General features: G+C 63.7%; 1 protein-coding gene across 1 annotated transcript in view; it reads left to right on the forward strand.

Annotated features, from left to right (window-relative positions):
- The window catches only part of GLB1L2 (galactosidase beta 1 like 2), a 31,862-nt gene extending 22,021 nt beyond the window's left edge, over nucleotides 1–9,841 (forward strand). The window contains exons 8-19 of the mRNA XM_056121374.1: nucleotides 3,489–3,559; nucleotides 4,364–4,448; nucleotides 5,775–5,912; nucleotides 6,106–6,186; nucleotides 6,345–6,454; nucleotides 6,746–6,886; nucleotides 7,002–7,073; nucleotides 7,184–7,259; nucleotides 9,014–9,101; nucleotides 9,180–9,288; nucleotides 9,499–9,615; nucleotides 9,755–9,841. Coding sequence (XP_055977349.1) covers nucleotides 3,489–3,559; nucleotides 4,364–4,448; nucleotides 5,775–5,912; nucleotides 6,106–6,186; nucleotides 6,345–6,454; nucleotides 6,746–6,886; nucleotides 7,002–7,073; nucleotides 7,184–7,259; nucleotides 9,014–9,101; nucleotides 9,180–9,288; nucleotides 9,499–9,615; nucleotides 9,755–9,841 — 1,175 coding nt within the window. The remainder of the gene's footprint in view (nucleotides 1–3,488; nucleotides 3,560–4,363; nucleotides 4,449–5,774; nucleotides 5,913–6,105; nucleotides 6,187–6,344; nucleotides 6,455–6,745; nucleotides 6,887–7,001; nucleotides 7,074–7,183; nucleotides 7,260–9,013; nucleotides 9,102–9,179; nucleotides 9,289–9,498; nucleotides 9,616–9,754) is intronic.
- Nucleotides 9,842–13,296: the final 3,455 nt, after the last annotated feature.

The following is a 13,296-nucleotide window of genomic DNA, read 5'->3' on the forward strand; positions in this document are numbered from 1 at the left end:
TGACTTCACCCCTGCTGGTCACTTCTCTCCATGCAGGTCACTTCTCCCCTGCTGGTCACTTCTCTCCATGCAGGTCACTTGTCCCCTGCTGGTGACTTCACCCCTGCTGGTCACTTCTCTCTCGCTCTCCTACTCATAACTGCCTCGACAAGTCCCCCTGCTCTTTGAACTCTCAGCACCCTGCTGAACTCTCCAGAGTCTCTGTGTGGATGAACCTGGCGTACGTGTGGTCCATGTCCCCTGACCTGCCTTATAGGTGCGTCCACCTGCTGGACATGCCAGGAAGGCTGCTTGCCAGGGAACTCGCGAGTCCCCTCCTGGGACCTGCCTCACGCTTTCTTTGCAACTCACAGCGGTATGTCTTGCAGTGTCCAGACTGCCGGACAGAAAGGGGATCCAGTGCCCTGGGGCTTTCTCTTGGATCTTTCCGGAGTGCACATGCTTTGCGGACCTGTTGCTGAGCCGCTGTCACTCCCCTGTCCCTGTACTCCCGCTTGGTGTCCCATAGCTGCTGTGCGTGCCTCTGGGCACATCGTGGTCATATGACTCCCCCAGTCCCCGGGCCCTGCCAGCTGTGCGTGCCCCCAGCATGCTGGTTCCGGGCGCACAGAGCCCTGCCCACGGGATCTCTGCAGCCGTGCCCGCACTCGCGCCCCAGTGCTCCCGCCCAGGAGCTCACCCAGCCCTGTGCCGGCTGCTGCCTTCCTGCCTGCGGGATTAATGTTCGTGGTGGGAGGGGCGTCCCGCACAGCGCGCTCCCTCGGGGCCTGGTCCTGTGCAGCGACATGCTTCCTGGAAGGACGAGGCACCATCACTCTGGCAGCTCTGTGCCCGCTGCCTCTGCCACAGCACACCCCCACCCTCTGGGCCTGCAGCCCCGCCCCGGGATAGCCTGGGCGTCTGCGGCGATTCCCATGGCTTCCACATGGTGGCACTGTCCCCCGACACTCAGTCCCAAGAACTCTGCTCCGGGGGACACAGCGCCTTCAGAGTGGGTGGACGGTGGGCATGGCGTCTGAGACCGGTCTACGCAGGCCCTGCCCACCACAGACACCGCCCACCACTCACAGATCCGGGGACCCCAGCCACAGCCCACAAGCCCGGAGACCCCACCAGCATCCGCAGGTCCACCCATCCATCTCTCCCTCCCCGCCCTGCAGTACTGCCCCTGTCCCCCCTCGTACTCCTTCCTGGCCAGAGAGAGCTGCGGCGCCTGCAGTCTGGCATTTTTGTCTGGCATTGTGGTGTCAAACTCACTGAGTGAGGCCTTTGGAAGTCTTAAAGTGGACGCGTGTGAAGAATGGGCTACACTCCCCCCCACACACACACACACGCGCGTGCACACACTCACACACGCACTCACAGTGCCCAGAGCACCCTGTGCGTTGCCCATACCCCTTCCCGTGGTTGTCCCGCTGTGCAGGGACCTCAGGCTGTCCTGGGCATGTGTCCTGCTTGCTGCGCTCCCAGGCGATGGGCTGAACAGTGCCTGAGCCAGGCCCTTGCACGTTCCTCCTGGCTCTGCACTCAGGAATCACTCCTGACGGTGCTGGGAAGTGAACCGGGTTGACCATGTGCAAGGCAAACACCCTCCCCTCTGTGCTGTTGCTCCAGCCCCTCGAAGCTGCTTTTTGAACCTCAGGGCCCCAGCTCGGTGGCCTGCCCAGAGGGTCCAGCAGTGGACCTATTCCCCTGGACTTGTGTCCTGCTTCCCAGGCCTGTGGCTGGTACTTCCCCAGACCCCCCTTGTCGTTTCTAGAATGTTGTGACTTTATCTTTTCTGTTTGGTTTCTGGCCTTTTCCAGAGAAGAGCTTTGGTGGGCGGCTTCTTGGCGGGACGTGCTTGTGTGGGGCTGACTCAGGGGCCTGTCCCCGAGGGAGGGCGATGTTGTTCGGTCTGGTGACTTGGGGGGGCGCTGTCCCCCACTCGGCGATTGATCAGGTTCTGGGGCCTTTGGGAGGCCCCCACCCGGTTCCCCACGCTCTTGCTTCCCTGGGCATTTTCTCCACTGCCCTCCAGGCTGCTGCTCAGAAACCGCTTTCTCGGGACACGTGTTGCTGCCCTGCTGCCGTCCTCCCTCTCAGGGTCCAGCCTGGGTGCTCCTCTCCGCTCCTCCTGGGCCTCTCAGCAGGAGGGTGCGAGGACGGGGTTGGGAGGGGGGCTCTGGAGCGAAACCGCTGGAGGCGGTGTCGAGGGCAGGCCCCCACCCCCACCCCCGTCTCCACACAGACCCCTGATCTCTGAGCCAGAGGGCTCTGGACCCCGTGTCCCCACCCCGTGTCCCCACAGGATCCTGCCTCAGCTGCACTGGCTGCCAGACCTGTAGGGCTGGGGCTCAGCTTGTGGGGGAACGTGCCCCCCAAGGGGAGGGATTCGTGGGCGGGGGCGTCTCCTCTGTCAGGACTTGGGGAGCTGCTGGGCTGGAGGAGGGGGTGGGACTGCTTAGGCTGGGCCTGGTGGCACCTACCAGGCTCGCAGCGTTCGAGAAGGGACGTGTGATGCGTCTGCAGCTGGGGTTGATTGCTGCCCAAACTGGGACCACGGGACATTCCCAGGTCCTGGGGGTGTGAGTGGGGAATGTCCGGCTCACCCAACCCCCATACTCTCCCCAGGTCTGCTCCAGGCACTGCACCCAGGGCCCCCGGCACCTTCCCCTTCCTTCTTGCCCCTCCCCCCTCCCTAGACCAGGTGGGGTGTCAGGATGTGGCGTGCTTACAGCCCTGCCCCTGCAGATGCCTCTCCAGCTGGCCTCCTGGCAGGGGCTTCCCAGCGAGGAGGGGCGTCTGTAGCCCCCTGCCATGGGTCCCTGAGACAGAGATGGGGCCTATCTGGCCCAGCTCCAAGCCCCAGGGCTGATGGAGGAGGGGTGGGCAGCTTTGGGCTGGGCTCTATTCCAGGTCCCGTGCCAGTGGCAGGCCGGGGCCTGGGTGCCACTTCAGAGATGGGTTTGGGGCCTAGAGAGGCAGCACAGGGCAAGGCACTGGCCTAGCATGTGGGTGACCTGGTTCAAGCCCGGTACTACGTAAGGTCCCCAAGCACCAGGAGTGACCCCTGAGCTGTCAGGAGTCAGCCTGAGTGCCCTGTGCCCCACCCCCCCACGGCAACCAAAGCTGATTCAGAACTTTGGTTGAATGGGTGAAGGAGAGTGGGGATCAGCCCATCACTGCACGCCCATCACCCACGCTCACTCACCAACAGTCACCCCACACTCACCCACCACCGGACACCGCAGATTCAATCACCACCCACCACCCCACACTCACCCACCGCCTGACACCCCACACTCACAACCTGCCACCCCACACTCATTTCCCGTCCACCACCCCACACTTGCCCACCAGGACACCCTCAACTCAGATCCTGTGCCTGGGAGCGCTGCACTCCGCACGTCTTGCCGTAATGGCTGTTGTGTGGGCTGGCCAGTGGTGGTAGGTGGTGACTGCGGGGTGCCCGGCGTCCCCCACTGAGTGGGCTCTTCTCTCGGCAGCTCTGGCCACCATCAACCTGCAGTCGCTGGCGGACCTGCAAGTGCTCAACAACTTCCTTCAGAGCTCCCAGGTACTGCCTGTGCTCCTCCCCCACCTGCCCGGCCTCCCGTCCCCACCTCTGCGGCTCAGGCCCAGGAGAGGAGGCCTGGGGGTTCCGGGGATTCCCGGCTTCCTGTGCTCCTTCCTCCTCCCTAGCACGCTAAAGAAAAGGGCTGTCGGGGCTGGAGCAATAGCACAGCAGGCAGGTGTTTGCCTTGCACACAGCTGACCCGGGTTCGATTCCCAGCATCCCATATGGCCCCCTGAGCACCGCCAGGAGTCACTTCTGAGTGCAGAGTCAGGAGTAACCCCTGTGCATCGCCGGGTGTGACCCCCAAAAAGGAAAAACACCAAAGGGCTGTTTCAGGAGCCCTGGGCCTGCGGTGCCTAGTGCCCACTCTCTGGCCCGCCCCTCCCTGCCTTGTCCAGTGAGAGGACTCAGACCTCTCCTCTCTTCAGTGTCCTGCTGGGGTTCAAGGGGCCCTTTGTGGGGGGCGCTGCCACCCTCCGGGATAGAGGGTGCTGAGGGGCTAGGGCACGGCCCACGCTGAGGCCAACCTTCTGTTCTGGGCCCTGCTCTGGGTATGGGGGCTCAGAGCCCTGTGAAAGGGGGTCCAGGCAGGGGCATCATCCTCCTGGGGGAGGAGAGGTGGGGCCTGCCCGCCCCCTGCAGGCTGAGTGTGAGATGCGGGCACAGAGCCAGGCGGGCACCGGGACAGGAGCTGCCTCTGGCCTGCGGGCTGAGCCATGCAGGGCTTCCAGCGGCCTAGGGGTCCAGGGTGAGTGGGCAGCAGCAGGCTGAGCTCTCAGCAGCAGCCCCTCTCCCCGCGCCCAGGTGGTCCAGCCCAAGATGGTGATGGAGTACTGGACGGGCTGGTTTGACTCGTGGGGCAGTGCCCACAACATCCGGGACTCTGCAGGTGAGTGTGGCGGTCTCTGGGCCTGTGACAGCCACTGCCACGGCCGGTCACCTGCCTTGGCACCAGGGTGGGCGAGCCCGGGCTGCCCTCAGGGTCGCAGAGCTGGGCCGCCCTGACATGCGGGTGCTGGTGCCATGTGCTTGCGCAGACACTGGGGCCAGTGAGCTGGCTGGTGGCCGGCATGGACACTGCCTGCGCAGTGACCCTCCAGCACCCAGAGCACTGAGGCTGGAGTTGGTGGCCAGGCCTTGGCGCCTTCCCTGCACTCGTGACCCTGGAATTGGCCCAGGTCTGCCACTGGTATCTCTCCGTGGAACTGCCCCAGCACAACTGTCCCCTCTGGTGTTTATTTGGGGGAGCTCGCCACACAGTGCTCAGGGTTCTGGGACTCCTTGGCCAACTGAGCTGGTGGGCAGGTCAGTACAGGGGTCTGGGGTGGTGTCAGGGGTCCCCGGGGCCAGGCAGAGCCTGCGGGGCCAAGTGCATGGGACTCGACCAGATTGGTGGCACACGCTCTGCTCATGCCAAACCCTGTACTCCCTCCACCCCGCACCCCTCCCCAGCCTCAGCTCTTACCCCCCGGAAGATGCTTGGGGTCGAACCCCAGCCTTGTCCTGCGCCACGTGGGCCACGCAGACAGTGGCCATCAAGCTGTATGAGACAGCCCAGGTTCTGCCCGGCCTGCAGGGCCACTCACAGCCCTACCCTACAGCCGTGTTGGCACAGTCGAGGTGTGCCCAGCGCCGGACCTGTCCCTGGCCTGTGCTCCACCGGCACTGTGGGAGGGGGTGTGGCGTGGGGGTCATCTGGGCCGCGCTCCCAGGAGGCTGTGGGCGACTTGGTGCTGCTCCTGTAGAGGCTGCAGCTCCATCCGGATACCGTGCTGGGGAGTGCCCTGAGCACTGTCAGGTGTGGCCCCCAACAGGTAAATAAAGTCAGTCGAAAGGAAAGGGTCTTCCAGTCAAGTGTTTAAAAAAATAATTTTAAGAGAGAGTCGCTGGCAGGGACGCGGAGATTGAGCGCCACAGTCCTCCACCCTCAGTGCCCCCAGCAGAAGGCCCAGGGTGACACAGTGACCCTGGGTGTCCAGCAGGACAGTGCATTTGGCTTGTCTCTGCTTGGTTTGGGAAGGGAAGTCCGAGTGGGGGGTGGTCCCCTGACACGGGTGGGGGTACTGGTGCCCTGGCGCTGGAGGGGGGAAGGGCAATGCCCTGGCCTGGCTGCGGAAGGGGGGAGGGGGGAGAGATGGTGCCCTGGCGCTGGTGAGTGGGGGAGGGGCGGTTCCAGGGCCTCGGCTGACCCCTCAGACCCCGTGTGTCCTTGCAGAGGTGCTGCAGACCGTGACGGGCCTGCTGGACGCTGGCTCCTCCTTCAACCTCTACATGTTCCACGGCGGCACCAACTTTGGCTTCATGAACGGGGCCACGCACCATGGCCAGTACCAGGCCGACGTCACCAGCTACGGCGAGTCCAGGGGCCTCGTGGTCACTCTCCAGCGCCCGGAACGGCCAGAGTTAGGGGGCCCCCCGTCCTCCTGCGGTGGCCACGCCCGCCAGGGGCACCTGGGGCATCGGCTTGGGCAGGGCAGGGTTGGGTGGCCACCCAGGGGGCCTGTCCATCCCGGGGCTGGATGTGAGCGGCTCCCTGCCTCTTGCAGACTACGACGCGGTGCTGACGGAGGCCGGGGACTACACGGGCAAATACAACAAGCTACGGGGACTCCTCTCCTCCGTGGCAGGTACCAGGACAGCTGGGGAGGGGCCCACCTGGGCCGCCCCAGGGAAGCCCCTGGCCCTCCCATGGGATCTGAGCACCCGAGGAGGGGTCTGCACACCTGGTGGCTCCCAGGTCCAGAGGGAGAGCGGGGCAGTGACGGGTCCTGGCATGTTTGTGCAGGAAAGAGACCCCTGCCTCGGCCCCCTGAGCTCCTCCCCAAAGCTGCCTACGACCCTGTGACCTTCTCCTGGTACCTGCCCCTCTGGGATGCCCTTGAGCACCTGGGCGAGGTGAGGGCCCACGGGGTGGGTGACACAGCAGGGGCCGGGGCGGGAGTCACCCCTTCTCAGTAGAGGCCCCCACGTGGGGACACAGAGGCCAAGCTCGGGGCTCCGGGTGCCCTCAAGAGGGTGGTGTGGTCTGGGGAGCTGCTTCGTGGCCCTGGGCACCCCAGAGTTGCTGTGCACTGGACGGGCACCTGGAGTCTGTGCCGTGGAATCCAGGCCGAGGTCGGCCCCTCCCAGGGGGCAGGCATCTGCTCCCAGCCCCCGCGGGCTCCCGCCTCCCTCTCTTCTGTCCAGCCGGTGACCTCGGACTGGCCCATGAACATGGAGAACTTGCCTGTGAACAATGGCAACGGCCAGGCCTTCGGGTACACGCTGTACGAGACCACCATCGATGCCGCCGGCGTCCTGCAGGCCGACGTGCGCGACCGCGGGCAGGTGGGCGATGCCCCCGGCCTGACCCTCCCCTGCCCTCTGCACCCAGCAATGCCCCGGCTGGCCACCCCTGCCCCCTGTGCCAGGCTCTGCTGAGCCCACTGTCTGCCCACGGCAGGTCTTCTTGGACTCCATGTCTCTTGGCTTCCTCGACTACGACCACCCAGAGGTCCTGATCCCCTTCGTCCAGGTGTGTGGTCCCACAGCGGGGCCGGCTCTGGTGGGGGTGGCCAGAGGGGGCACCCTGTGGCCAGCCCAGTGCTGGAGATCAAGTGGCCGCGTGGCCCGTGTCCTTGGCAGGGATACTCCAAGCTGAGGATCCTGGTGGAGAACTGTGGGCGGGTCAACTACGGGCCGATGGACGACCAGCGCAAAGGTGGGCGCTGCCGCGGGTGGCAGGACTGCCTGAGGACACTGCCCAGGGGGCTGAAGGGATGAGAGGAGCCCCTGGGAGCAGGGGTCACTGAGGGGGGGACTGGGATCACTGAGGGAGTTGGGACAGGGTTCTGGGGGGTGGGACAAGGGTCCCTGGGGGTGGGCGCTGCCGCGGGTGGCAGGACTGCCTGAGGACACTGCCCAGGGGGCTGAAGGGATGAGAGGAGCCCCTGGGAGCAGGGGTCACTGAGGGGGGGACTGGGATCACTGAGGGAGTTGGGACAGGGTTCTGGGGGGTGGGACAAGGGTCCCTGGGAGTGGGACACAGTAACTGAGCGCACGGGACAGGGGGTTCCTGGGGGGGTGGTGCTGAGGGCAGTGGGGAGGTGGACAAAGGCCTGGGTCCGTTGGCTTCTTCCTGGAGAGCAGCTCAGTGCTGGCCACAGGTGTTCCGGACGCTCAGGATGCCCTGTGTCTCAAGGCCCCCTCACAGCTGTCTGCTCTGGAGGGGCTCTCCCTTCGTGGGGGTGCATGGCTGAGGGGCAGGGAAGGGCCTTCCAGAAATCCCAGACCTGACCCTGCCTTCCGGTCCCCACCGAGAAGGAATCTGGCCTGCTGACCTGGGGGCTCACCGGCCAGCAGCGTGTGAGGGCCACATTGGTGTGCACTGAGCTCCTGAGGTCTCTGGGTCTCTACTCTCCCTTTCTTGTGGGGCAGCCTTGTCTCTCTCATCCCTGTGAGATATCCTTCCATCCGCTGTGTCTCTCATCCCTGTGGGATGCTGTCATCTCTTCCTTTGGGATATCCTTATCTCTCTACCTGTGGGACAGCACTGTCTCTTCTCCCTGTGGTGTATCTATCCTCATCTCTCTTGTGTGGGAGATCCTCATCTTTTTTTTTTTTTGTGGGATATCCTTGTCTCTTTCCTGTGGGGTATCCTCATCTCTCTCTTCTGTGGGAGAGACTCATCTTACACTTTCCTGACCTCCTCAGCCTTTTCTCTTAGAACCACCGTGCCTTTCTTGTCTGTCACCGTGATGTAGGAAGGAAGGACAGACAGATGCCTGACTGGCGAGGGGATGGGGTGCTGACTGGCCCTTGGGATGAGGGAGCTTGAGTTTGTATGTGCTCTGGGCTTCAGGCCCCTCGGGAACAATCTCAGAGCAGTTTCTGGAACCTTCCGGCCTCCTCACGTCTCCCTGGCTCTCTCCTGTCCACTCCCTGGGCCTGTTGGGCTTCAGCCTCCTCCCGCTTGCTGGCAGAGTGTGCTGCCCCGACTGTAGTGGGCTGGCAGCCCGGGCACCACCCCCAAGCCCCCATGTGCTCTGACACGGTGCAAGTCCATCTCGACCCCAGAAAATTCCTGTCTGGCTTCTTCCATCCTCTGTGTCTGGAAGCACTGGGACACTTTCTTGACTTTCTGCCCCACAGGCTCCTTTCATTGAAGAACAGCTCCTGGAGACGCGCCCCCTTACAGAGCGCCCAGGGGTGCCAGAGGAGCTCAGTCTGCCGTGGCCAGGGAATGGCCTTCCCTATGAGTCCTGGCCTGGCAAATCAACATTTGACTCATTCTCAGTGTTCCCTGGGGGCTGCTGGGAAGAGCTGGTGCCCTGCAGCCTCACCCCTGAGAGGTGTATGCATCAGGAGAGAGCCTCTCTGGAGCTTTCTAGAAGGTCCCATGTCTGCGGGTGGCTGACCTCAGGTCTGTCCCCCGCTCGGTGGCCTGCCTCCTAGCTCCTGGCATCCTTCCCACAGGCATCATCGGAAACGTCTCTCTCAATCATTCTCCCCTGAAAAAATTCAGAATCTATAGCCTGGACATGAAGAAGGAGTTATTCCCCAGGTGGGTGCCCGCTGCATGGCCTCTGGCCCCACTCAGGGGGGTGCCCCCTGCGACGGCCCATCTTCCCTCCGTCCCTAGGTTCAGCAAGAAGTGGACCCGTGTGCCCGAGGTGCCCATCCTGCCCGCCTTCTTCATCGGTTCCGTTACCGTCCTGATACCGCCCGCTGACAGCTTCATGATGCTGGAGGTGGGCCCCGTGTCCAGTTCCCTCTGCATGGCCCCCCAGCAGGGGTGGGGGGCCGGGAGGATCCCCAGTGCCCTTTTCGGGGTGCACACCTGCGTCCCAGCCATGCTCGGGGGCCCTGCCTGGGAGGCTGAGAGCTGGGGGGCCAGAACACCCCATTCTACTGGGCGACCCCAGTGGCTGACAGATCTCCCCCCACACACCTCTTGACAGAACTGGGAGAAAGGGGTCGTATTCGTGAATGGCCAAAACCTGGGGCGCTATTGGAACGTCGGGCCCCAGAAGACCCTGTACCTCCCAGGGCCCTGGTTATATCGGGGTTCCAACCAGGTGGGAGCACTGGCCAGCCCGCCCCCACCCCGGGCCCCTTCCCTGTGTCCTGGCTTTCCCTGGGAGGCGGTCGGGGGCAGGGCTGGCCCCTCCCTTCTCTGCAACCCTCGTGGGCCCCGCCTGCCGGGCCTTTCTGCAGCTGGTGGTCTTTGAGGAGAAGCTGGCGGGCTCCGTGGTGCTGTTCTCCGAGACCCCGCACCTGGGCAGGATGCAGTACGTCAGCTGAGCCGCACTCCGCCTGCTTCTGACTGGAGTCTAGAGGAGAACCCGCCGCCCAGCTCACACTGCTGGGAACCCGCCTCTCCGGGCTTGGGAGGAGGAGCGGCAGGTCCATTGGGGAAGCCCCCAGAACTCAGGCAGGCAGCTGACGGCATGTGGCCCCTACGCATTTCTGGAAAGGGGGACTGCGTGTGCTTGGTCCTCATGGTGCCCCACCCACTGACATGCCCCCCAGTTCCTTCCCTTCTGCCAGCATCAGAGGGTACCGGCCAGCGAGAGTAACAGGGACCCTCAGCCCCGCGCCTCCAGGAGGATTTCGGGGTGCTTGGGGGGGCAGGAGGGCACTCTTCACAGGAACCTCGCTCTCCAGGGTGCTGGTGGGAAAAGGCAGGTGTGGGCGTGGTCACGCCCGGGCCCGGCAGCACTCCACTCTCACAGCTGTGGGGCTTGGATTCCTTGAATTGCAATAAAGCCATGTTGGCGGCCTCTGGGGTCACTGCCCTGTGCACCGGGCCAGAGATTAGCTGGAGGGCCCTGGGTGGGGAGGATCCTGGAGGAGAGAATTCTGGAGGGGAGGCGAGGCTTGGGGATCATCCTTCACTGATCCTTCACTTCTGGACTTGTAACAGAGCCCTCAGCTTCCGTGTTGGGGTCAAATAGCAGCTGACCCCAGGGCTGTGACCCCTCGCCATGAGCTTGGGGGGACAGCTGTGGGGACACTAGCCGAGATCATGGTCTGGAGATGGTTCTGGTCCTAGAGGGGGTTCTGGGCCTGGAGGCGGTTCTGGGCCTAGAGGGTTTTCCAGGTCTGGGGGGTTTCCAGGTCTGGAGGTTTTAGGGCCTGCAGGGGCAGTTCTGTTCCTGGGGACTCTCAGGGGTGCCCATCTTCCTGGAATAGACACTTCTTTTTCAAGGTGTGACTCCCCAACCGAAGTCCTCAGACACCCTCATGCCCACCCCTCACCAGCCCTGTGCACACCCCCTGACCCCCGGGCAGGACGGTCCCCAGCGGACTCCTGCTAAGCATCAGTGCTCCTATTGGGGGTCCTGCCTACCTCCCACCTTTCCCAGCCTTCTGCTCCCACAGATGTCAGGAACCCCTAGAGGCGCCCCCACAAGAGACCCTTGACTGCGCCTAGTCGCTGTGCTTGGCCACACGGGGCCCCACGGCCACTCCCTCCACGGCCACACGGGGCCCCCACAGCCAGACAGGGCCCCCTGTGGCCACACTGATTCCCCTTCATCATCACTTGACCCCTGCAGGGGCCAGAGGGGCTGTCCTGCGCCCTCTGCCTGGGACAGTGGTAGATGCGGCGAGGTCGGGCGGGCAGTGCTGTGGGCAGTGAAGAAGTCAGACAGAAGGGGGGTTAGGGCTGTTAAAACCATATCCGACTTTTAATCTCCAAAACAAATTAAATACAGTTAAAACTGACCTGCTGGCCCCTGACCTGCCCACGCCCAGGCCCCGGCCTCACCCTGCGAGGGAACAGGACAGGTGCCCCGGGCGGAGTCGGGACCAAGCCCTAACCCAGCGGGCGGCCGAGCTGCCGCGGGCCCTAGTTATAAATAAATACTCATGCAGCTAAGGGAGTTAGGGGAAAACTGAACTAGCACGGGCGCCCCCCAAATAAAAACAACGGGGAGACAGCACCCCTGGGTGCGTTTCCTGCATGCAGCCCCGTGTGTGGGCTGCATCCAGGCTGCTATGCGGGAGTCCCATGGAGAGGGGGCGCCCATTCCAGGCTCCCATCTCCCGCAGGCAGGAACGGTGGGTCTCTGGGCTGGTCTTGGCCCCTGGATGGGCTCAGCCCTGGTGAGGAGGTGCAGGGGCGGTGAGCGGCCGTTTTAACGGAAGTCTGCTGCCGTGGCCTGTCCACCAGGAGAGAAATTGTGCTTCCGACTGCGGACGCAGCGATCAGCCACCAGGGAGCGCAGCGGGACAAGCGCCGCCCGGTTTTGCAGCTGGAAAGATGATTTCTGTGCGGTGTGCGGTGCCCGAGTCCGGCCCCTAACCCGGCGCGCATCCAGCACCTCCCAAGGCAGGCAGGATCGTAGGCTCGCCCCACACCCCCGCCTCTGCCCCTTCCTGGCCCACGCGAGCTCCCTCTGGTCTGCGTTTCCAGGAGCCCCCGGGGGGGGGGGGGTGAGATCAGCTCCTGCTTCCCTCTTCCCCAAGCAAGGAACACGCTTTTGGGGTGTGCGCCGAGAAGGGGATCACTCCCACCAGGGCCTGGGGCTCCTGCAAGACTGCGCCCTGGGTCAAGGCGGGTCAGGGCCAGCCAGATTCTGCTCTGGATGCAGGACCCAGGTCAGCTGGGGAAGCTCACTGGGTGTGCCCGACGCCCGCAGAGGGGCCGTGCCCTCTGCTCCCTCAAATGCCCTGGCCTGGTGTCCTGTGTGGGAGGGTGCCAGCCTGGTCTTCCGGCCCCTGCAGTCTGTCACCCACAGACAGAGGCGGCATCACCCAGCACGGCGGGCCGGGCCAGCAGGATCTCTTCCCGCGGACGGCGTCTCTGCTTGAGTCCTAGTCTCTGTCCTGGCATCAGGCTGGGCTTTCTCTGGGACCTCTTAATTTTTATTTCATTTTATTTTCGACAGGGCCCACACCCAGCAGTGCTCTGGGGCCTTGTGTGCAGGAAGTGGAGCTGGGAGGCTCCCAGAATAGAGCAGACTGTGAGGCCAGGAGCAGGGTCTGAGGGAGGCTCCTGTGGGAAGGCAGAGCGAGTGGGTGGTCAGGCCACGCCCCAGTGGTGTCCCTCATTCTCTTCTGGGGCCACACCTGACAGTGCTGGGGGGGGGGGGGGTCAGCCTCAGGGCCTAGGCATGTGCTGTCACGCTTGAGCCACATACTTTGGTCCTGGAGGTCCCTCATGGGGGTGGGGGTGGCAGGTGCCAGTAGCACCCTGCCTCCCGGCAGCACCCAACCCTTTAGCTGCTAATGTTAATGTCAGAGACAGAACAAGCCAGTGTGGGCCAGTGTGGCCCTGGCAGGCAGTGGGCACAGATACTGGACAGGTAAGGAGTGGACCCAGGTCTCACCATATAATTGTAGACCTCACGCCAGACACTGTGTTTTGTTTGTTTGTTTCCTAAATGCAAAAAGCTGGCATGCAGACCTGCCGTGAGGCTCACACACCAGTCTCCCAGACTGAATCAACTGTGCAAGCTTTGTGTGGTGAAGCAGAGGAAGTGTGAGCAGAGAAAGTCTGGGCCGTTCTGATCCCCCTGTGCCAAGCAGCTCAGGTGCCCTTTCTAGCTCGGCAACATGCACATCCTGGACCAGCTTCTAGTGAGGGCTCCAGGGACTCAGAGAAAAGTGGAAACACGTGGTCGGGGGTGATGCAGTGAGTGTGAGACCCTGGATGGAATCCTGGCATCCAACACAAAAGCTTAACAACTTAGTGGGGTGGGGGGTGGGGGGGAGAAGGGAGGCAGAGAGATAATATGGCAGGGAGGGTGCAC

This window comes from Sorex fumeus, unplaced genomic scaffold (genome assembly GCF_029834395.1).
Source record: "Sorex fumeus unplaced genomic scaffold, SorFum_2.1 ptg000001l, whole genome shotgun sequence".
NCBI classification, from domain to species: domain Eukaryota; kingdom Metazoa; phylum Chordata; class Mammalia; order Eulipotyphla; family Soricidae; genus Sorex; species Sorex fumeus.